Source organism: Solanum dulcamara, chromosome 5, assembly GCF_947179165.1.
Source record: "Solanum dulcamara chromosome 5, daSolDulc1.2, whole genome shotgun sequence".
NCBI classification, from domain to species: Eukaryota; Viridiplantae; Streptophyta; class Magnoliopsida; order Solanales; family Solanaceae; genus Solanum; species Solanum dulcamara.
The window spans coordinates 2,245,762-2,270,541 of record NC_077241.1 but is presented as its reverse complement, the minus strand read 5'-3'; the positions used below and the strand labels follow the sequence as shown (position 1 = coordinate 2,270,541).

General features: G+C 34.1%; 2 protein-coding genes and 1 pseudogene across 3 annotated transcripts; 2 read left to right on the top strand and 1 right to left on the bottom strand.

Moving 5' to 3' along the window:
- The first annotated feature begins 5,143 nt into the window (after positions 1-5,143).
- On the top strand, positions 5,144-8,677 carry LOC129888735 (linoleate 9S-lipoxygenase 6-like). The gene is made up of 9 exons (XM_055963721.1): positions 5,144-5,369; positions 5,489-5,778; positions 5,857-6,097; positions 6,169-6,510; positions 6,588-6,673; positions 6,763-6,870; positions 6,961-7,265; positions 7,353-7,616; positions 7,687-8,677. Exons 1-9 carry the CDS (start codon positions 5,180-5,182, stop codon positions 8,441-8,443), a joined length of 2,583 nt encoding a protein of 860 aa, XP_055819696.1. The 5' UTR covers positions 5,144-5,179; the 3' UTR covers positions 8,444-8,677.
- Positions 8,678-9,316: 639 nt separating this feature from the next.
- Positions 9,317-12,575, top strand: LOC129888734 (nudix hydrolase 8-like; annotated as a pseudogene). Its single transcript, XR_008766704.1, has 8 exons — positions 9,317-10,257; positions 10,553-10,618; positions 10,922-11,057; positions 11,130-11,207; positions 11,289-11,339; positions 11,442-11,476; positions 11,756-11,864; positions 12,283-12,575. The product of XR_008766704.1 is annotated as a nudix hydrolase 8-like (transcript).
- Positions 12,576-12,663: 88 nt separating this feature from the next.
- LOC129888732 (disease resistance protein At4g27190-like) lies at positions 12,664-21,650 on the bottom strand. Its single transcript, XM_055963720.1, has 3 exons — positions 21,083-21,650; positions 16,863-19,224; positions 12,664-13,411 (listed from the first exon to the last, which is right to left on the bottom strand). Exons 1-2 carry the CDS (start codon positions 21,176-21,178, stop codon positions 16,891-16,893), a joined length of 2,430 nt encoding a protein of 809 aa, XP_055819695.1. The 5' UTR covers positions 21,179-21,650; the 3' UTR covers positions 12,664-13,411; positions 16,863-16,890.
- Positions 21,651-24,780: the final 3,130 nt, after the last annotated feature.

Here is a 24,780-nt window from a genome sequence, read left to right as displayed (position 1 = left end):
TTGAAAAATCCGAGTTCGAAATATCGATCAAGGGATCAAAACCTGCGGGAAAATGGTCTCGATGGATTTTTAGGATTAGTATATCAGAAGATGGATTTTTGAGAAAATTTACGAAATAGTAGGGTCCGCGATAGGTCCGCGTTGCGGACCTGAGAGGGGTTTTCTGGCCGAGTTGAGTTTTAAAAAGGGGAGTTTTAGGCCTTTTTCAAATTGTTAGTCAATGAACCTAGACGTTTTTAGGGCTTAATCCGACTCTATAAATTCACCTAAACCCCTAATTCTATTCATTCTCCTACAATTCATCTATCAAATTTTTCTCTCTTTACAAAAAGGCTCTCAAGGGATTCCATTGAAGACTTCAAACAATCTACTCAATTTCTCCATCAAACTTTCAAGTTCTTCCAATCATTTGGTGTTTTCACTTAAGGTATGTGAGTATTAATTCATGGATCCTTTCATCCATGAAGCACAATCAATTTTCAAGTCTTCTATCAAGTTAAAGTATGTTATTTTATGGGTTTTATGATCTCTACTCCTATTGCAAGAATTTTGATTCAAATTATGATTATGAGTCTATTTTGATATAAATTGATGGTTATTGCATTAAATTGAAGAGTTTTTTCATAAATTCTCCTACTTTGATTTTTAGGGTTCATGATGTAAATTATAATTTTTTTCAATTATACTTTTAAAGGATATTATTTATATGAATTATGTATGGCTGATTTTAAGTATATGATCATGCATGTTTTCAAGTCGATTTCATGATTTTCAAATTAATTGATCATGCATTCATGTCCTACCCTATTTTCAAGTATAGGCTATGATCATGAATTTTCATATATAAATTATGATTATGTATTTTAATTATGATCATGGAATATAAGTATGTTCCTAATAATGATTTTTCACACAAGTCATGAAGTATGGTTGTAATGATGAAAGGGCAATTCTCACATTACTAACTATATGAATTATGAAGCATGATGGTAATATGGAAGGACAATTCCCGTATTGCACTTATGTTCATGTATGTATGAGGGTAATATGGAAGGACAATTCACGCATTGCACTCATGTTATGTCATGAGCTACTCTGTGATTCCAAACTTATGTTAAAAGCTATGATATATGAAATTATGAATTCTATGTATTCCGTGGGTTTTTGACTTAGAACCAAATGTGGACTTGAGGTGGGGGCTCGAAGCAAGGGGTTCTTATATAAAGTCTCTTGTCTCATAACTACGTGCCACCGTATGTTGCCTTTATGACCTAGCTAGTGGATCCACAAATAGCACATGTTCATGATCAGGAGTCTACCTTGGCAAAATAGTCTCTTCCTTCTCGATGTGGGGATCATCAGATTCCATGTTATAGCTTGCATGGTCTTATTGTCGGTTATGGTTCCTATCCCACATATGTATGGTCTTTTTATGTTTCAAATGACTAATCCTATATTTTACTTTACATGATACTCTTATGGTTATTATGATTTGATCCTTCTTAAAGACTACTTATGATTTTCCACTACTTCTCCTATCATGCTATTTAAAATGGTCATTTGTACAAACATGGTTTTCTATGCATTGCATTGCCTACATACTTAGTACATTCCAACTTACTAATGCATACTTTTTGCCTACATTGTCTCATAATGTAGGGATTGAGGTTGAAGATCATATTCGTCCACGTAGCTAATAAGATTACCTATCTGGCGGTGTTTTGTAGTGAGTACTCATTTATCGGGGACTAGTCATCAAGTTGGTTACTGTTTGCAAAGACTTTGTTATGTTTTATATTGAGGGTGAGCTAGGGATATGTCTTAGCCCCCACCCATATTCATGAATATAGGCATCTAGTTGGACATATGTTTCGAGTCTTTGTTGTCGTGTGACATTTTCAGATTTCTATTCATGTTTAGACTCTCTTATGATGTTTTCGCTTTTATTTTACCTTATGTATGCTTATGATATGTACAAAAGGCTTGGTTGTAGCTCTTCGGGGTTTCGATTGCCGTGTTACGACTAGGCCCTAGGCCGGGTTGTGACACCTTCAAATACTTAGGAATTGATTCTAACTCATATATAAAATTACAAGTCATTCAGTTCGAATCTACACACATATGAAGAGCGGTTCGAATCTTCGCAAAAAAATTTGGGGTGTTACAATTAAATTTAAGTAGATCAAAATAACATAGTGGTTGGCACACATTTTTTTTAATTGTGTCTCAAAAAGAATGTTTAGAATTTGTTTTAGATCATAATTATTTTTTTTAAAAAAAAGTGAACTTTATATCTTCATAAATAGTATCACATAAATCAAAACGTTGAATCTTCATAAATAATATCAAATAAATCAAAACATTGAACTAATATAGACGGACCATTACCCATAATCGACACAAGTCATGTGGCATGGGATCCACTTGTACAGTCACCATATTCTCCCATTTATTTTTCAACAAATGGCGTGTAAAATGAGTCTTCATGTACTATAACGTGGTCTCAATTAAACTTTTTCATTGTTTATCTATCAATTTTACTGTCCTTTTTATTATAGTTCAAATTAAAAGACATGTTTATGTATTATATCTAAAATAATAAGTTTGATGAGATAAGATAGAATATCGAGAATTAATTAAATTGCTAAGAACTTTTTTTTTGATAAAGCCGTGAATATTCGAAAACAAAAAATAAACGTGGGACTTGCACAACAAAGACAACAACTAGGCCAAATACGAATTTCATTTTATTCCTTTTTCTCTTTCGGTGACTCGAACTTATAAACTTAGAGCCTGTTTGACTTAACTTATCTAAAATAACTTATAAATTGCTTTCAGCTTATATGTTATTTTAGATAAGCTAAGCCAAATAGACCAAATTATTTTTTTAGCTTATTTTAAGGTCATTTCAGAATATTCGATACACCCTCTATCCCAATTTATATGATATCTTTCAGATTTTGAGATTCAAACAAGTTTTTCTTTGACCATAATTTTTTCATATATGCTTCAAAAATGTTGAATTATTGATTATTGTGACTTATAATATTTTTATATAATTTTTAAATAAGTAAAAATATTTCATGTCTTAATTCACAATCAATCTTTTAAACTCTCGAAATCCAAACAGTACCACATAAACTGAAACAGAGAAAATATTATTTTTACTGATAATTATTTGTTAGAAATGTATGTTAGTCTATTAAATCAATATCTAAATATAGCGATAATATTTTTACCCTCTCGAAAGCAGGGGCGGAGCTAAAAATTCGAATAGATCGACCTAGTAACTTTTGCTCAAAGTTTAGAATCCAATTATTGATACTTGAAATCCTCATTATAAAATTCAAATTCTAATTTTACCTCTGTTCCAAAGAATCTTTTAGAAAAAAAAAGCAAGATGTTTACGTAGCTTTGATCACTTCTTTTAAAAAAGCTAAATTGACAGTTTTGTAATTTTTAAACTCGTTTAACTACTTAGAGTTAGAGTTTTATATAATTATTATTTATCAAACTTATGCACTTTTCCACAAAATTATTACTCGTATATTATATAAGAAGTTGTTAAATAAAGTATTCAAAGAATAGTAGAAAAGTGCGTAAGTTTGGTAGATAAAAAATTATATAAAACTCTTAACTCTAAGTAGTTAAACAAATTTAAAAATTACAAAACTGTCAAATCCACTTTTTAGAAAAGAAGTAATTTCAAAGCTATATACGACAAATAACATGATCTTGCTTTTCATCTTGAAAGATTCTTTCGAATGAGTGAAAATGTTATCGTTAAATTTAAATATTGATTTTAATAAGGTAACATACATTTCTAACATATGATTATTAGTAAGATAATATATTTTATTGTCATAATTGATGTGGCACATTTTATATTTTGAGAGTTCAAATAATTTAATTAATTTTGAAACAAGTAAAAGAAATAAAAATGAGGAAGAAGATTATAAAATTGGGAATGATTTTTTTTTACACCTCTATCGAAGAGAACCAAGGGAGAAAAAAGAGACAAACATAATTATAATGAATAAAAAAAGGCAATCCGGTGCACTAAAGCTTCCGCTATGCGCGGGGTCCGGGGAAGGGTCTGACCACAAGGGTCTATTGTACGCAGCCTTGCCTTGCATTTCTGCCAGAGGCTGTTTACATATATATATATTTTCCTACACGATGTTTGATATTTACATTGAAGCCCGACTAACTGAATATGATCAATGAAAAGTTAAAAAGTTAGCAAAAAACTTGTATTTTACATGTCATTTTTGAAAACTAGGGTGATTGTACAAGTGGATCCCATGTCGATTACATTTCTCTCTGTTTTGATTTATGTGATACTATTTGTGAATGTATGAAGTTTAGTTTTTTTTTTAATTTTAAATTGTGATGTAAAAAATATTTTAGACATTCTTTTTGAGATACAGTAAAAATAAAAGTGTGCCAAGTGGAAGAGATAAAAGACATGGGATTCACTATGTTATTTTGATTTGTCCAAATTTAACCTAACTCGCCTGTTTACCATCCCACATCAAATGTATTGTCTGACTGTTTGATGAATATGTTGGGTGTTTGCGTTGATTTTCCTAATATAATTGATTTTTCCTTTTCCTGAAAACACAAAACCTTCATATTTGGCTAGTCCTTTTCCTTGTAAAAAAAAGGTTTATTCCTTCTAACTTGGTAGCATTCACAATGTAGTTCTAGGGGCTTTGAGAGTTTTGTGTAAGGGGAGAAACGGTGAGACACAAGTGCTACATTAACACTTGTGTGTACCTCTTTGTATTTCGAGTGAATTGTGTGAGGTTATTTTTCTCTATATTTTGTACTCTCATATTTATAATAGATTGCTCATATCTTTTTGTGGATGTAGGTCGGTTAACCGAATCACGCTATATATTTGTCTCTCTTCTGGTAAGTGTCTCGTTTCTCTTCTTACTCATGGTCTATCGACGTTTGCTTTGTTAGATTCCGCATGATACTTGAGTATTTCGATCCTACCAGTATATTGTATAGTAAGAAAACGACTCCTATGGTGTGTTTTCTCACAATTATATTTAGTACAAACATTGGATTTTTGTAATATTTGGCTATAAATACTACTCATTGCACTGAAACTTCACAACAACATTCATTCACCTCTCTTTTTATATTCGCCTTACATAAATATATCAAAATGTTTAAGGGTATTGCTGATGGACTACTTGGGCATCATAGCTCAAAGAAAGTTAGAGGAAATGTTGTGATGATGAAAAAGAATGCTTTAGACTTTACTGATATAGCTGGTTCTGTTGTTGATAGTGTTTTTGATGTCCTTGGCCAAAAAGTCTCTTTCCAATTGATCAGTTCTGTTCAGCTTGATCCAGGTAATATATAAAATTCTCTTCGATCTTCACAGCAAAAGACACATTCAATGACTTGTTCACGTTAATGTCATTGCATTCAGAGTAAGTCGTTTACTCACTTTCACTATATATATATTCAGCAAACAATTCAAAAGGGAAACGCAGCAATCCAGCCTACTTGGAGTCGGGGCTGACTAGTTTAATCCCATTCGCATCAGCTGAATTAACCTTTGGTGTGACATTTGATTGGGATGAGGAGTTTGGAGTCCCAGGTGCAGTCCTCGTAAGGAATAATCATCTCAATGAGTTCTTTCTCAAGTCACTCACACTTGAAGATGTGCCTAATCATGGCAAGGTTCATTTTGTTTGCAATTCTTGGATTTATCAAGCTAGTAAATACAAGTCAGAACGCATTTTCTTTGCAAATCAGGTACATACGTTACATTTCAGTTTGAGAAAATGCCTTCTTTTGGTTGCATTTTTGTGACTTTATTTGATGTTGTTGCAGTCATATCTTCCTAGTGAAACACCAAAATCTTTGCTCAAATACAGAGAAGATGAGTTGGTAAACTTACGAGGAAATGGAAAAGGAAAGCTTGAGGAATGGGATAGAGTTTATGACTATTCTTTGTACAATGACTTGAGCAATCCAGATGAAGGTGAACAACAAATCAGACCTATCTTGGGAGGTTCTATTGAGTATCCGTATCCTCGGAGAGGAAGAACAAGCAGATCACCAACACGAAGAGGTTAGGATCCATCCAGTTCATTTAGTTTTTGCAAAGTTATAACATTAATTTTCACTTTTTGCTTTGGATAGATCCTAAAATTGAAAGCAGGCTTCCACTTGTTCTGAGCTTAAACATCTATGTACCGAGAGATGAGCGTTTTGGTCACTTGAAGATGGCAGACTTCCTTACTTACGCTTTGAAATCTTTATCTCAATTCATCGTCCCTGGAGTAACTGGTACTATTGATGGCACCCCTAATGAGTTTGATAGTTTTGAGGATATACTTAGACTATATGATCGAGGAATCAAACTTCCTCAAGGCCCTTTATTCAAATCTTTCACTGGTAACATTCCTCTGCCGATGGTAAAAGAACTCCTTCGAACTGATGGTGAAGGAATAATGAAGTTTCCGACTCCTCTAGTTATTAAAGGTACAAAATATACCTTTATCATCATTCTAAAAAACAGTCTTTATGTGACTGAGTCATTTTATGTATTGAATGAGCAGAAGATAAAACTGCATGGAGGACTGATGAAGAATTTGCAAGAGAAATGCTAGCTGGAGTTAATCCTGTCATAATTTCTGGACTCCAAGTATACACCGGTTCTTGGACTAAAATTTCAAATTTCAATCTTCCTATGGATAAAGAATATTGCTCTTTTGTTTGTTATTTAATATGCAGGAATTTCCTCCAAAAAGCAAGCTGGATCCTAATGTATATGGAAATCAAAATAGTACAATTACTATACAACACATTGAGGATAAGTTGGATGGACTTACAATTGATGAGGTAATTCATTTACTCCAATTAAGTTTGTACATTAAACATAGATTCCTTCGACAAACTCTATATAAGGATTTTTGGCATGTTATTTGACAGGCAATCAAGACTAATAAACTTTTCATATTGGACCACCATGATATGATTATACCATATTTGAGGAGGATAAACACCACAACAACCAAAACCTATGCCTCAAGAACTTTTCTCTTATTGCAAGATAATGGATCTTTGAAGCCATTAGCAATTGAATTAAGTTTGCCACATCCCGATGGAGATCAATTTGGTGTTGTTAGCAAAGTATATACACCGTCTGATCAAGGTGTTGATAGCTCCATCTGGCAATTGGCCAAAGCTTATGTTGCAGTTGTTGACTCAGGTGTTCATCAACTAATTAGTCATTGGTAATTCCCTAACAAATGATGTCTATATATGATGATTTATGACATTCATTAACGCGTTACTAATTAAACATTTGTTCATCTTCGTAGGTTGAATACACATGCAGTGATTGAGCCATTTGTGATTGCAACAAATAGACAATTAAGTGTGCTTCATCCCATTCATAAGCTTCTAAATCCTCATTTTCGAGACACAATGAATATAAATGCTAATGCAAGACAAATTCTAATCAATGCTGAGGGAGTTCTTGAGAGTACAGTTTTTCCTTCGAAATATGCTATGGAAATGTCGTCTGTGGTTTACAAAAGCTGGATTTTCCCTGATCAAGCACTTCCGGCTGATCTTGTTAAAAGGTACTAAATGATAAGTTTCATCAAAATGTTATATTAATGATGTTTAGATCATTATATTATTCAATTTCAGGAAAGTGGCAGTTGAGGATTCCAGTTCTCCACATGGAGTTCGTCTATTGATACAAGACTATCCATTTGCTGTCGATGGTTTAGAAATATGGTCAGCAATCAAAAGTTGGGTGACAGAATACTGTAATTTCTACTACAAAGCGGATGATACGATCCTGAAAGACACTGAACTCCAAGCATGGTGGAAGGAACTCCGCGAAGAGGGACATGGCGATAAGAAAGATGAACCCTGGTGGCCTAAAATGCAAACACGTCAAGAGCTAATCGATTCATGTACCATCATCATATGGGTAGCTTCTGCACTTCATGCAGCAGTCAATTTCGGGCAATATCCTTATGCAGGTTACCTCCCAAATCGCCCTACATTAAGTCGAAGATTTATGCCAGAGCCTGGAACTCGTGAGTATGAAGAGCTGAAGAGAAATCCTGATAAGGCATTCCTGAGAACAATCACCGCTCAATTGCAAACAATGATTGGTGTTTCCCTTATAGAGATTTTGTCTAGGCATAGTTCAGATGAGATTTACCTCGGACAACGAGACTCCCCTGAATGGACAAAGGATCAAGAACCCCTGGATGCTTTTGATAGATTTGGAAAGATGTTGAGTGAAATTGAAAATCGAATTATACAAATGAATGGTGACGTCGATACATGGAGAAACAGGACAGGGCCTGTTAAGGCTCCATATACATTGCTTGTTCCATCAAGTGAAGGTGGACTTACAGGCAAAGGAATTCCCAACAGTGTGTCAATATAGACACCGCCATGAGAATAAGGTCATCGACAGTGGATGAAGAAAGCTGGAGTCTCAATAAATCGTGTGATGAATTTCCGTTAAGTGTGATTCCTCTAAGTCTACTTTATTTCCGTTTCAACCAATCTTGTAATTCTTATTCAGTATGTTGTGAGAATAATGCAAATAATTCCAGCCTAAAATGCAAAAGTTTTTTAGTGATTTCTACTCAACCGTCTATATCTGACATGTACCCACGTGGACCTACTATAACCTTAATAATGTTAATTGGTATTTTTTTCCATGCATTTTATTTAGTTCCATCTAAAAATAAAAACAAAAAAAGATATCTAAAAAAAAGATCTTTTCAATAATTGAAGAGATCAGACTTATAAAGACCGCCTTATCCCTCTTAACTCTCCTTTATTTTTCTTTTACAAAAATTAGTTTGTCGGGTTTTGACTTGATATACATAAATTGTATCAAAATATTTTAAAATCTTATAATTTTAAATATGTTTTATGTAAAGTTAGAATTAAAGAATCCCAAAAAATAGACACTTTTTTGAAAACAAACTAAAAAAGAAAGTAACAAGACCCCCTTTTTTTGGAATTAATCAGAAGGTTATTTTTTTCATGCCATAACGTTTCTGTGGCTAAAAAATCACGTCTTTAAGGGTAAAGTGTAAAGTTAACATAATTGTATTTCTTCTCGAAATAAAGTAAAAAGGAAAGAGTGTACTCAGATGATCATAAAATGGAACAGATAGTGTAGTATTTTCATGTATCCAGATTTCGGAGAAAGCCACTCATAAGCTTCTTTCTTAGAAAAGTTGTTTCTCGGACACACCATAAATACTGCTCATCCGTGCCAGATCCTTCAAAAAAATAGGTAAATATTTTTGAAGAACCCGAATAACATAAATTTTCTGAAAGTTGAAGTGAAGAGGAGTGTTTGGTTTTGAAGGAACAAAGCAGTAGCTGCGTTCGGATAAATGGATTTCATGTTTGCCTTTCATACTTAGGGAACTATAAGGATGGAGAAGTTTCTTAGTACTCAATTTCCTTCCACTTTTATCATGTACTAATCAAAATGTGTTTCTTATTTAATCTTAGGAACCAAATTTTTTAGACGTTATGGTCACACAACAACAAGGCGTGAGAATTCAAGTCTTACGCCATCCATTAACAGAATATTTCTATGTCTTAGCCGCGAAAACGTATCATGCCTGCAGTTAAGCATACTGTTGGCAAATAAGTGTTTTTCATTACCATTTCCAGTCATTTTGTTTCGTTTTAGACTAGCTTATGTTTGCGTACTCACGTAAGTCTGGCCTTGTCAAAACATACTTGTTTGAGGCGTTATTGTTATTTGTCGCCTTTTGATTTTTTTAGCAAGGAAACATCAACTCGAAGTAGAACAATTGACGATGAGGCAATACAAAATGCATCATTAGCTTGTCACCGTTTCTATTCCAGTCACTAAGAAGAATGTTATCTATCAATCTATGTGTTACTAGATAACATTTGTATTCTGGCATGAAGTTCGGAATTTTGTAAATTTCTGTTTTACCTTCAGGGCTTTTAATGAAGGCTTCTTATTCAAGCACTTCTTATGATGCTACAAAATCAGTCAGCAAGAAGAATTTGTTATTGGACATTTTCTCTTATCAGATAAATGGTACAAACCATACAAGTTTGTATTTTATAGATAAATGGGTACTTGATGCCTCCGACGATGAATATGGAGGAGTACTCGTCAACCCAGAAAGACTACCATCTGATCCCGACAAATTTACCTTTGTTCTTCGTGCATCTCTCTCTCATTGGAAAGTGACGGTACTTCATTTACAGCAATAATTACTATAAAGTTACATGGAATGAAGTTGACTCGAAAAACCTATGGAAGAAAAGTTTTTATAGATGATACCAATAGTTTGAAAATATGCGTTAGTCATGTTAGTACATTTACTTCTGGTCCTATGCTTGTAGGCGTCTTTTAGCCCTATTAGAAACTCTTATGCCAGTAGGAAATACAGAGAACTTCTTGTACTTAGAATACATATAGCCGGAATCCCAGTTTGTTTAGGAATGAGGCATAGTAGTTTTTGCTAATTGATGGCTCCTGATGCAGGGGAAGAAGGGAGTTTGGCTTAAGCTACCACAGGAAAAATGTGATCTAGTTCCTGTTGCAATAAAGGTATTTCCCTTTTTGTTGATGAATTCGATATAGGAAATTACTCTTCCATACTAAATTTTGTTTTTACAATCGTTTAGCTTTTGTTGTTATCTCCTGTAATGTTGAATGGTGGTTAGTAGTGATTGTAATTCATAAGTTATGGAGAATAACATACTTGTCTCATTATTCAAAGAATACGTTGATATAAATACATGAAGAGAATAAGCTAACTATGGTAACCAGATATTCAAATCCCTAGAGATCAGCTATGCTATAATATACAGCTGTAGTGATTCTGTAACAATCAAACTCTAAATTTTGTAGGAAGGATTTCAATACCATCATGCAGAAAGAGGATATGTCATGATGACTTATTGGATTCCGGAGGAACCCTGTCTGCTTCCTTCTAATGCATCATCAAGTTGGAGTTGGGGTTTTTGTGATCAACGACGAAAATGAGGTGCTGTTTTTTTCTATTTGCAAGGCCCTTCTAATTATTGTTGATATTTATAATCTACGTGTACTGCTTTAGGTGCTAGTCGTGCAAGAGAAACATTTTGCACCAGCTCTTTCAGGTCTATGGAAAATACCAACTGGTTTCATTCATGAGGTACGTTCCTGTATTGCAAGGGTAAATATTGAAACATGAAATCTGTATACTTACTAGGTTTAGTTTTTGCGTAAAAATCAGTCCGAGGAAATCTTTACAGGAGTTGTGAGAGAAGTGAAGGAGGAAACTGGGGTAAGCAATTTAACTTAACGTATTCCTTCCTAAACTAGCAACCCATAACGAACAATCATTATCTAAACGATGTTTTTTTTCTTTTCACATTATTTTTTCCAGATTGATACTGAATTTGTGGAGGTTATGGCTTTCAGGTAACAAAAGCTTCCTCTTCAGAGAACCATTAGTTTATCATAACGAATAGCGATTTATTTTACACCTTTTTATTGATAGGAAGAGCTATATTAGAAATCTTTATAAGAATATGAAATGCTGATACATAAATATCTGAACAACTTGGCTCAGACACAGAGAATGTGGAGTTGCTATTTGCAAAATTTTACCGTCCGCTTTAGGATATTTCAAGCTTGATTTTACAGTTTACAAACAACAGACAATTGTTTAGATTAACATTTATCGATGTCCTTCTTCAGGCATGCTCACAATGTGGCCTTTGAAAAGTCAGATTTGTTCTTCGTCTGCCTGTTAAGACCCCTGTCAAAACAAATCATGGTTGATGATCTTGAAATTCAGGCTGCTAAGGTAAGCATATCGCATAAACTAATAATCGGCATTTCATTCTTGTCAAGTGTCACACACACTAGTTGGGAAATAGGTCGTTTTTTTATATGGTATTGGGTAATACTCACTTGATGAGCTAACGTTTAAAATTGAGTTAGGCTCAATGTACAATTTCCTTAACATTATACCAAATCCAGACTCGTCCTCATTCTTGTGCGTCACAGTGTTGGTCCCGCACATCATATTGTCCATGCATCTGCTTTTCAGTCCCGGAACACACACACCCTATTGGTTGGGAAATGTGATGTTGTTTCCTTATATATTTTTGGACAATCGTCATCACATGAGATAACTTTTATTGGGCTTGAGTTAGACTTAAAGTCTGCAGCTTTATCCGACTTCGCATTTACTCGAGCTGCCTTTTATTTTCGCAATGCAGTGGATGCCTCTAGTTGAGTTTGTGGAACAACCCTTAATCCAAGGAGATGACATGTTCAAGAAAATAATCGACATTTTCATCGCTAGACTAGGAAAGTGGTACTGCGGATTGTCTGTCCATCAACTGGTTTCCAAATTTGATGACAAACTTTCAACACTATACTTCAACACAGTTGATGATCCAGATTTGAACTGTCAAGCCAGTTAGCATCACAATCAGTCTATGCCATCAAATGTAACCTAGAGGGTATGGACTCTGTAAATGTAAGATTTAATTTCCAAAAAGCTTTTCATCAGTCAATGGTTGTATTATACTTACTCATATCAACTGGTCATAGGGAGATTACTGTCATAACGAGGAAAAAAAACGGTGTAGTTTTTAATTGCTAACGTTAAATGTTTGGTTTGGTGTAAATACGGAAGGCATGTTTCAAGTTTAACAAACACTAGACATTGTCAATCATAATCCTGTCAAAAATCCCATCATGAAACGATCTGTTGATTCTGAGAAAAATACTTTTCACTCTTGAGCCAAACACTGGGAAGTCCTTCTCTGAGAAAGAATTTTCCGTAAAATGACTTCCGTCGTATGCCAAATAAACCAGAATCTGGAGCATTTCAAACAGCTAGAGATACAACTACAACTAGACAGTCGACTACCATAACTGTAATGGTACTAAAGTAGCGAAATTTCTTGTAAGATAAGCTCTCAGTTGGACCCTTTTACAGCACAAAGGTGTAATAGGCGCTCTCAGATTTCAAATTCTTGATAGCTGGTATATATGTGCTATCACTGGAACAAAAACATAGAAAATCAAGAGCATGTGATAAATTTTGAATGTACATTTTAAGAATGCTCTAAAATGTTTAAACTCAAAAGCAATACCAGTGATGATAACAAAAAAACAATCGAAACAAGAAATTACTCGATGTACAATCAAGCAATGAAAATATCGGAACCAGAAAGCACAAATAATACAAACAGGGAACAGTTATTGACAGAAAAACTTAATACATCTGACAGGAAATACATCACAGCAAACTCAACTGGTTAACTTTAGCTCGAAAAACTCTCTCTCACTCTTTCTCTCTCTGGTGCAGGAATTTCCTTCATCTACTATTTTATTTCCCTGAATGAAGAAACAAAAAGTCAAGCTCAATACATTTGTTAACATTTGAATGATAAATCACTTAAAAGCTATTTAATTTGGTTCCAGAGGGCATATTCTGAGGGGTGTGTTTGGTCTGACAGAAAATATTTTCCACAAATTACTTACTCCCCTCCGTCTCAATTTATGTGGCACGTTTCCAATTTTCTCTTCATCTAAAAAAAAACGAAGAAACACTTCTCTCCTCTCTGTAGTTCAAGCAAAAATTCTACTACAAAAAGCTGAGAACGATAATCTGAAATAAGGTACGATTTTAGACTATAGTGTTGGGTGTTTGCGCTGACTTTCCTAGTATAATTAGGTTTTCCTTTTCCTAAAAGAAAAACACAATGTCTTCATATTTGGCTAGTCATTTTTCTTATAGAAAAAAGGTTTATGACTCTATAAATAGAGGTTTATTCCTTCTAACATAGAAGCATTCACAATGTAGTCCTAGGGGCTTTGAGAGTTTTGTGTAGGGGAGAAACGGTGAGACACAAGTGTTACGTTAGCACTTGTGTGAACCTCTTTTTATTCCGAGTGAATTGTGTGAGGTGATTTCTCTCGATTATTTGTACTCTCATATTTATAGTGAATTGCTCATCTCCTCTCGTGGATGTAGGTCAGTTGACCGAACCACATTAAATGTTTGTGTCTCTTTTGGTATATTTCTCGTTTGTCTTCTTATTCATGGCCATTCGATGTTTGCTTTGCTAGCTTCCGCATGACACCTAATTATTTTCGTTCCTAACATATAGCTCAATATGATGTAATTTGTCTTTGTATGTGATTACACTGTCTGACTAGTGAAAAAATAAATTCAATGATCCTGAAAACGATGTGATTGATAGGATTCTTCAAGAACCATGGCATGGTGTACAGAACAAAGTTAAATGGAAAACTAATCAAAGAAATTAAAAGAAGGAAGAAACCATGACTTGAGTGAGCACTAGTCAGCATATTGTTTGGCCTATAAGCTAAGACTTATCAGTGTACCATGATGTTTGTGTATGTATTTGAACTGAAGAAAATAAATAAGAAAATCATTTATTTTCCCAGAAAACATTTCCTATCATACGGAACAATTTGAGCATTTAATCCGTAACATTAAAGCTATATAATATATATTACTAAAAGTTGGAAGCTCCAAAATGAAATTTTGGATTATCATTTTACCCCTATACTAAATTAAAATATTTTAAAACATCCAATTAATTAAATATTAATAGTAATCATATCATATCATATTATTATACTAAAGACTAAATGTGGGAAGATGTTAAGTCAATCTCAATAATATTTATGAATGAAGAAGTAAATACATTTTTAGTGAAAATAAACAGATTTGATTAAAAAATTTCAAAAATTGATTCAATGAAATGGTCAGCTCCTTTGGGCTTCTCTGCGGAAGTTGTAGCATTTTTTTTTCCTTTTTTAATTAATAGTATAATCTTTTAAAGTGTAATGAATATAAATATCAATTATGATAAAACAATTGTTACTTAAAATGGAAAAGATTGTTTGCTCTTCCGATTATAATGCAGTTCTTAACTTCGACCCCTTTATCTATTAATTTCGTCTTTTGAGATACCACTTTAATATGATTTGCACTAATCTTTTTTTATTTATTTATTATTTTTCTTTTTTTCTTTTTTTAAAATATTCACCTTTATAACTCATATTTAATTACCTATTCAATTGCTACTCTTAATATCCATAACTCTCATATTTTTAATATTCATAATCTCCAAATATTTAAAGATTGGAAATGGTTTTCATCTTCCAAGGATGCTTTGCGGTAGCAATTTCTTTTATTTTTCTTTTTCGTAGTTTTGTTTTTCTTTGTTTTGTTTCCTTGCTTTTCTTTCTTTTCCAATAATTTCCCTTTCTTAGGATACCATTTCAAATTTATGGAAAAGACATGATATAGTATATCTAATTGTGCATGAAAATATACATAGAGAAGCATTAAAAGATTCAAGAAGAACTTTGTTGGAGAAGTGTTGTAGCTTGGGAGTGAACAAAATCTGAAAGCCAGATTAAGCAACAAGTCGAACAACTAACAAAGATGTTATACTAACAATAGTATGTACTTATACATATCTTATTTTATAGATTGAAAAATTCTATGTTTAAACTATTGTGCTTGAACGAGGGAATTTTGGATATTTAGTAGAGAATATATTTTAGTCTAGGAAATAATATTTGAAATCATTCTTTTCATTAAATTTAGTTTTGAATGCAAATATAAGCTCTCTATATAAAGACATTAATCAATATATGATCTATCATGTTTATAAAAATAATATGCAATGAATAAGCTAAGTATCAACAGAAAGTCAATCGTGTGCAAATTTTATAAAATAGTAAGGAACAAACGTGCAACGCAGGTTCTTCAAACTAGTAGGTGTAATAAGGAAAAATTATCAAATTACACACCTTATATTCCTATATTTTCAATTATTCCCTACCATTTGTAAAAATTTCAAAAATCCCTCTTCTGATACATACGGATGATGCTGATACATCGTGATTTGATACATAAGTTCTTTTCATGATACATCGCTAGTTGATACAAACCAAACACACAATGTAAGTTTTACTGTTATTTTTGTTGTGTTCATGATATATTAGGTGTTATAAGCCGATTCATAAATTTTATTGATATTACAATGTTTGGTTTGTATCAACTAGTGATATATCATGAAAAGGACTTATGTATCAAATCGCGATGTATCAACGTCATTAGTATATATCAAAAATCTGGAAAAAAAAGGAATTTGGGTAATTACCAAAAAAGTCGGGATAAATTATAATTGAGAATAATCACTATGAGATTTAGGTAAAATGCCTGTGTAATAACTAGGGATGTCAAAATGAGCCCAAAGATAGGTAACCCGCCCAAACTTTTATGGATTGAGCTCAAAATAATTTGTATTGGGTTCAAATTCAATTCATTCAAGCCTTAACCCATCTTTAAAAAAAAATTCAATTGAGCCCAACTAAATTTCCAATTTCAACCCGTTTTAAGGCTCTTTATTTGCATTGGTGTAATGTATGTTCTCATACTAATGATATCAATTACTATCTATTTTATATCTTTTAGGATTAATTTATTCATGTGTAGATTTTTATTTTTATTTTCTTGAGTTGAAGTTCAAATTGTGGTTATAAAAGGTAAATAATAATATGTTAAAATTATTGAGAATAAACGAGTCAAATTGAGCGGGTCATAACCCAATCCGATTTTTAGCCTAATTGAACCCAACCCATTTGAACCAAAGTAAATTTGAGCTGGTTATTACTCAATCTGATTTTTCTTTCAACACATTTTAATATTCTCAATTTCAATCCAATTCATTTGTTTGACACCCCTAGTAATAACCGTGAACATTATAAACTCTTTTGAATAGAAGAAGAGTTTGTACTTCACCTGAAATGCAACGTCAACTTTGATCCTTCTACCAGTAGGATTCTGTAAAACAATGCTCTAAATTTGACTTGAAGTTGTCATCATCCCACTCCAATTGGCTCCACCATTCCGGTGTTCCTGTTATTACTTTGATGTTGTTGGAGGTTTGAATAGAGAAAGGCAACTTCCTTATTTCATTGCAATTGATCACCTTAAGTTCCTCCAGGTGTTCCATTGGAATTTGACTTGAGCTGCTTTGCACAAACAACTCTACCAGCTCTGAACATGAATCAATTGTAATTTCTTCCAAGTGCTTAGGTACAGAAAAAGCTCCACCAACATTGAAAAGACATGTTAAACTATCACAAATGTTTATATCCAGTCGGCGTAAGTCAGAAAATCTTAAATGACCGAAATGAGAAATACTCTTTAAATTATCTACATAAACGACGCTGAGATGTTCCAGATTTGGCAAAGGATCAATCTGTCCACTTCCTCCTGCTGCTGATCCGAAATCACAAGAACAACTCTCTATGTGTAGTGATTTTAATCCATCAAAACTGTTGTACGCAAACAACTTCCTGAGACCCATGAATTCTTCCAAGTATAAATGTGAAGCAAACTGCAACATGCCTGAGACCTCTCTGCTACTGAAAATTTCACACTTGGAGAAAATTATCTCCTTTCTTGACTTGTTGAATGGTATAAAAATTGAAGTTTTCCCAACTTCAATACGAAATCGTTTCAATCTTTTCATCCAGGTGTGGTCTCTATTGAAAATTGATGATCTATTCAATCTAATAAAAAGAGATGTCAGATTGTGTAGAGAGGATATCTCATCAAAAGAAGTTGCTCCAAGACAGCTACCCATCATATTTAGTATTTCAATGTTAGACAATTTGAGGAAAAATCCTTGGCCTATGCTGCTCTCCAAATCAGATGCTGGCATACTTAATAGCCTCAGATTTGTCAACTTTTCAATTCCTTGCGGCAGACAACGTAACCTTGTATTATCAAAATCAAGCAATTGCAAATTGCAAAGATTACCAATAGGTGGTAAGTCCTTCAACCCATCGCAATTTTGTAGTATTAGAGCACGTAGTTGACATAAACTATTGATGGAAGAAGGCAGTTCTCTAATAGCAGTACCACTCAGGTTCAGAACTCTTAGGGATGGAACTGCCAAAAAGAATTCATGGGGAGTTTTCACTAGGGGTTCATTGTCTTGCAAAAGTAAAGAAGTTGTCTCTGGGCATTTCGTGAAGCAATCAGGTAGACATTCAATTCTGTTACTTGCAAAAGATATTCTCTTGACAGAAGCTGATACTTTAATATGTGATATCTCAGCCAACCCAATTCCAGCTTGAAAAACAGAAATGTGGTCATCCCCAAAGGTATTAGCTATCCATTTAGCAACATCACGAACCACGTCGTGCATCTTCACAAAATCCATCTCATGCGTTTCTAGCAAGCAGGCATCTATTAGACTCCTGATCGTTGTGATTCCCCTGTTGTGGGCTTCTTCATATGAGTCATGTTCACCGAGGATCCCCTCTGCCCACCAGCAATTTATGAGATCATCTGTTGGAATATCCACCGGATATAAGGAGCAATACAAGAAACAACTTTTAATGTCAGCTCTCTGTTTGTTCACATGTTTGTTTCTTTGCTCTGAGGATAATTCAATATTCTGAGATTCTAAAGAATCAAAACTAGACTTGATGACCATGTAGACCTTTTTTTCTACATCTTTGTTATGAGGTTCAGACATTCTAAGTGATTTCAAAGCATCTTCCCAGAGCTCGACCCTAGTCTTCCCTCTCATAGATGTTCCAATAACAGTGATCGCTAATGGTAAACCACCACACTCTCTTGCAATATCTTTTGCCAATGGCTGAATATGCTCCAGATTGGCAACATCTCCCGCATTTTTGACAAACAGTTGCCAAGATTCATCCTCCTCCAATGTGGAAACATTCAATTCGGTGTCTGCTCTCGTTTTCATTTGCCTACAAACATCCAAAAAACGAGAAGTTACAATTATCTTGCTTCTTGCGGGATATTCAGGTTGGGGCACACCTACGTAATCCAAGTCTATAGCTTCCCAAACATGGAAACTCTTTTCTTGCTTGAGCCTCTGATGGATTTTGCTGGCAATGCTTATTACACTTCCCTCGTTATCTACCTTTAGGTTTAATCTGCTGGCAATTTGTGCTTGAACCTTTCTTATGTCTATTGGTGGTTTGGGCACTGTAACCCATATCACAACACCAAAAGATAGTTTAGTATTCAACACATCAATCTTTAGAAGCTCATTGTTCAGATTCTTCACCAATGTTGTCTTCCCAACTCCTCCAGTACCCCACACACCGATTTTGCATACCTAAAAGCATACAAATACCCAAAAAATAATTTACCCACAAGTCAAAGATGCAACAATAGTCATATATATATATATATATATATATATATATATATATATATCATATTATACTAACACTAATTTACAATATTTTTGGACAAAAATTTAAAGACATTAATAATAATAAATACTATATTAGATATAAATACAATATAATGAATGTGCACCTTCCAATAAATTTATTGATTGTCTTCAATTAATTAAGAACTTATTATGATATCATAAACAAAATATTTTCACTTTCCAAAACCTTTTGAGCTTTCTATGTATATCAAGGTATAATCATATAATACATTTTTCTACAGAGATAAAATAACAGAGGCAATCGATCTGAACAAAGAGGTATCAGCTAAACTTCTACCCTCCCGTGGTTAAGGACGGTTGGAAAGTGGTTAGATTGAATCACTCTGAGGTAAAAGAGCAATGTCAAAAGTGGAAAACTGCATTGATCAAAGAGATGCTTAAGTTAGTGTATGGTGTTTGGAGGAGTGTGTCTGCTCCCACACTATACCTACATAGTTAAGGCCTACACTCGAAGGCCTTACAGACTCTTAACTATCCTCCTGGTTCAAGAGAACTATAGCCAGGTTGCACAATGTATGTAATGTGGAGGAGATTGTACAGATGGTTCAACTGCAACTACACTAAAAAATGATCATTAGCGGCAATTACTTGTGAAAATTACATTTTAGCATTTTTTAAATACCGCTTAAGCCTATAACAACATTGGATCTAATGTCAGTAAAGGCTTTAGCAGTACTCTTTGTTAATGTGCATATTTATTGATGATAAAAGTTGTTTTTGTTGTAGTGTGCACACTAGACGACATTTGAAATGAAACTGACTAGTGAATGAGATACAAGATAACTTGAATACTGATTTCTTCGATGCTCGATCAGTTGATAGATCAAGAACGAGAGACAATTAGTTAGATGCAGAAATGGGAAGTCATACATGAGACAAAAATCCAGGGCAGTTTAATTTTTTTTTCCAAAAGCTGCTAAGGGAATGAAGCTCAGAACTGCTAAAACTGATTAACTACCACACAATGATCCTACTTATGTAATTAAGAACTTTAGACCAATAGCATGTTGCACTACCTTGTACAAATTGATTTCAGAAGTCCTCACCAATAGAGTAAAGACTGCAGTGGATCCATTCTCAAATTGACTTGTGTGAGGTACTCTTTGCTTCTTAATGGAGGCCTAACACTTAAGAGAGATTTACTTATGATGAAGTTTTTTAACCATTTCTTTCAAGTATCAGTTGTTGGCTGATATGCATTTCTCACATGGGCTCCTGGCCCCTATCTTCCCGGAAGTTTACAATAAGTCGGTGTATCCATTATCATTGCAAGAGTCAAGTGTTGCAGCTTATCAAAGTGCTCTTTTTGAAATGCAAACGTTGAAGTTTACAATAGTTTGTTGCCCTAATGTTTTTAGGAAAAAATTGAAGTGTTTATATGATTAGATTTTTAAGAAAAAAACATTTGGTCATATTGCAGTACATGTATTGTGGTTGAATTTATTTATTTTTAAGGGATTTTAATAAAAAAGACATTTATCACACATATTAAAGTCAAGTTGGTTCACACGGTCAAGTTAAGGCACCAGGTCCCAATCACGACTTGACTAGGAAACGGATCGTGATATTAATCTCCACGTAAACTCCTTAAGAAAAGAGGTAGTAGCACCCATATTTATAATAGAAGAAAAACTACTTTTGACTATAAAATCTAATTAGATAGGAATTAATGAAATCAACAACTATCAAATCGTAAAATATTTAGAATTAAATCTTGGATTACTTCCAACATTACCTTATCTTCTAATAGTCGAAGGATTTTGTTGAGATTCCTTGTTGCTATTGACTGGCCTTCTATCGATGGTCCAGGGATGAACTCAACTTTTTTCATCTGGTAATTTTCTACCAACAAATTGGATCCAAAGTTTTCTCGAGTCTCTACAAGGCGACAAAGTTGATCTCGGATGTTCCGTGCTTGAGTGGAGGCTTTCGAACGAAGGCTGCATTTTGGACAACATTTGTACGCAACCTTCTTCGCTGTTGCAATGCTTTATTGCATAGTTTCCTATTCATTCTCTAGATTGTGAACATCTTCGATCCACTTGAGAACGTTGGGTTTTGGTTTATAGCCTTATCCCTCAGCTCCTTCCACTTTACTTTGATATCATTTCTAAACTTTGTTAGCTTCTCCATTTCCTCCTTTAGATTTTCAATTTTTGACGCGAAACAGACAATATTTTCAATCTTAGGATAGATGCATTTCGATACAAACTTTCCTACCTCAACAACAAAGCCACCTACAACATTAACAAGTATTTCCATTGAACAATTCTTGAGATAAAGAAAAAAAGAATGTTTCTGATCAGAATGCTAATGATATTACTCTCAAAGATGATCAATTAATTAAACTGACTGTTTCTTCATTATATATAGCAAATTTTGAGAGAAGACAAAAAGAAAAAGTAGAAAAGAAGGCAAATAGAATAAGTAAAATTGAAGGCAATATAGAATTACTTAATCAACAAAGCAAACATATATGAAGGAAAAAGAAGAAATGGAATGTCCCAAGCAATACTTTATTCTTGAGACGAGTGAGACTAATGACTTTTCCCCTTTTGTAAAATGATTGTATTTTTGTTTTACTAAAGTAACACAAGAATCTATTTGGTCATTTCATTTGAACCCCTTCGGCGGAAAATTATATTGTTTATACATGGTTAAAATTATTTTTTATGTAATAAATAGTAAATGTTTGAACTCGCTTTGGTTTCTTCGTCTGTTTACTTTTTCTTACTTTGAATTTTCTTAATGAGAATCCTAGCTCCGTCACTGGACCGCACAACCTTTGATTCCCATTCTCCACAGACCTAAAACTTTTTCTTTTTCTTTTTCTTATGGGCTACCCCTCTAGGATTCTCCACTGAAATACCATGTTTTGTGTATGGCAAGGCTCGAACAATTACAAGGGCTGCAACTGACACCAAACTGAAGTAGTTTTTCTCTATAACCAAGAAATCCTCAAGTGCAATAATGCAAGGTTTGAAACTCGGTGGATAATGTATCCACCCCTCTATCATTCTCCACTTAAATACCATACTTTTGTATGCGACAGGGCTCGAACAATTATAAGGACTTCAACTGACACCAAAACCGAGGGGTGGGGGTGGGGTGGGGATGGGGGAATTATAACCAAGAAAAAGAAATCCTCAAGCATCATTGGCATACAGTCCGAAACTCGATGGACAATACGTCTACCCCTCTATCCTTCTCCACTTTTGTATGCGGCAAGGTTTGGACGCATGACGTGTGCCTAAGTCCCAGCTCACACATCATGAGTTGCGCTCTACCGCTTCTAGGGAGGGAAACCAATTAGAAGTTGGAGTAGAAAGTCTTGTGGGTTTCTATGGCGTTTCAGCTCATAGTTGTATTATACTTATTTATATGAACTTGTTATAGGGAGAAAAGAATTCTCCTGACAACCAAATTAATTGCAACTCAAAGGGAAGTTTAGCTACCAACCAAAGGGAGCTTTTAATTTATTTTATTTTTTCTTAGAATGTATCTTTTAACTTGATGTTATGGTTTTAACCAACATTAGACATTGTCAAAAATTCCATCATAACACAATCTGATTTGCTAATGATATTGTCAATCTATAATAAAGGCTTTTTCGAAAATAACTTTTCACTCTTGAGCCGAACACCGGGATAGACTTTTCTGAGAAAAAATTCAGTAAACGACTTTCGTCATACCAAGCAAACCAGAATTTGGAGCATTCCAAACAGCTAGAGCCCCAACTACAACTAGACAGTCGGCAGGCCATAACTATAATGATACTAAAGTAGCGAACTTTTTTATCAGATAAGTTCTCCGTTGTACCCTTTTATAGCACAAAGGTGTAATCGCCACTCTCAGATTTCAAACTCTTGATAGCTGGTATATCTGTGCTATCGTGAGAACCAAAATAGAGAAAATCAAGAGCATGTGCTAAATTTTGAATGAACAATTTAAGAATGCTCTAAAATGTCATTACAAATAAATAAGATGATCCCAAAAGACAACCAAAACAAGAAATTACTCAGTGTACAATCAAGCAATCAAAATATTGGAACAAGAAAGAACAAATAGTACAGACAAGGAACATTTATTGACAAAAAAAACATAAGACATCTGACAGGAAATACATCGCAGCAAACTCGACCGGTTAACTTTAGCTCAAACTCTGTGTCTCTCTGGTGCAGAAGTTCCTTCCTCTTCTTTCTTTAGTGCTCTGAATGAAGAAACAAAAAGTCAAGCTAATACTTGGTGAAATAACAAAAACAACATACCCAATGTATCCCACGTAGTGGAGTCTAGGGAGGGTAGAGTATATGAAGATCTGTTTTCGATAGACCATCGGCTCAAGACCAAAACAATATAGATAGTATCAAAAACAACAGATAGTAATAGAACAGTACTACAACAAAATAATCCTACAAACAAACTACACGAAATAATAGATGGCAACAGAAATCGAAGAACAAGAAACTACAAGAGTAGTCCTACGACTACTAGTAAGGTCAACAAGACAAAGCACCGACAAGACAGTGAAATAACCATGAATATTATAAACACTTGAACAGAAGATAAAAAGAAAGACAAAATCGATCAATTGAGAAATCTGAAAGTTAATTGGCACATCACCTGAAACTGCCAGTATGCTCCACCATTCTGAGAATCCTTTAACTTTGATGTTGGTCTTTTGAATGGAGACAGGCAACTTCTGGTGTTCGATTCGATCGCAATTGATCATCTAATGCTCCTCCAGTTGTTCCCACATACTCTGTGCCTCCCCCAATGTTCCTAATTTTGGTAAATTTCTCAAATGTAACGTCCGTAATCTTGGGATTTCTGAGTTGTGTAGTGTTGCCTGACTTGAGCCACATTGCACTAACAACTCTACCAGCTGAGGACAAAAGGTAATTGAAATATCTTTCAAGTACTTGAGCACAGAAAAAGCCTTTAAAAGATATGTTAAACTTGCACAAAAGTGTATATCTAGTTGGCATAATTTAGAAAATCTTAGACCTAGAAGCTGACCGAAATCAGAAACTCTCTTCAAATGATCAACTGAAACGAGGCTGAGATGTTCCAGATTTGGCAGAGGGTCAATCCGTCCACTTCCTTCTTTCGATGGTCCAAAATCACAAGAACATCTCTCTATGCGTAGTGATTTTAATCCATCAAAACTGCTGTACACGATCAACTTCCTGAGACCCATGCATTTCACCAACTACAAATCTGAAGCAAACTGCAACATGCTTGAGAGCTCTCCATTACTGAAAATTTCACACTTGGAGACGCTTATTGTCCTTGTTGACTTATTGAGTCGTACATGCGTTGGAGTATTCCCAACTTCAATGTGAAATCTTTTCAATCTAGACACCCAGGAGTGGTCTCCATTGAAAATTGATGAGCTATCCAATCTAACAAAAAGAGATGTCAGATTGTGTA

Excerpts from the sequence above, each read along its gene's own strand:
- LOC129888735 (XM_055963721.1), top strand. The coding sequence starts at position 5,180 with ATGTTTAAGGGTATTGCTGATGGACTACTTGGGCATCATAGCTCAAAG. Across the intron at positions 5,779-5,856 it reads GCATTTTCTTTGCAAATCAG|TCATATCTTCCTAGTGAAAC; the intron begins GTACATACGTTA and ends ATGTTGTTGCAG. Across the intron at positions 7,266-7,352 it reads CATCAACTAATTAGTCATTG|GTTGAATACACATGCAGTGA; the intron begins GTAATTCCCTAA and ends TCATCTTCGTAG.
- LOC129888732 (XM_055963720.1), bottom strand. The coding sequence starts at position 21,178 with ATGAAAAAAGTTGAGTTCATCCCTGGACCATCGATAGAAGGCCAGTCA. Across the intron at positions 19,225-21,082 it reads TTCGACTATTAGAAGATAAG|GTATGCAAAATCGGTGTGTG; the intron begins GTAATGTTGGAA and ends GTATGCTTTTAG.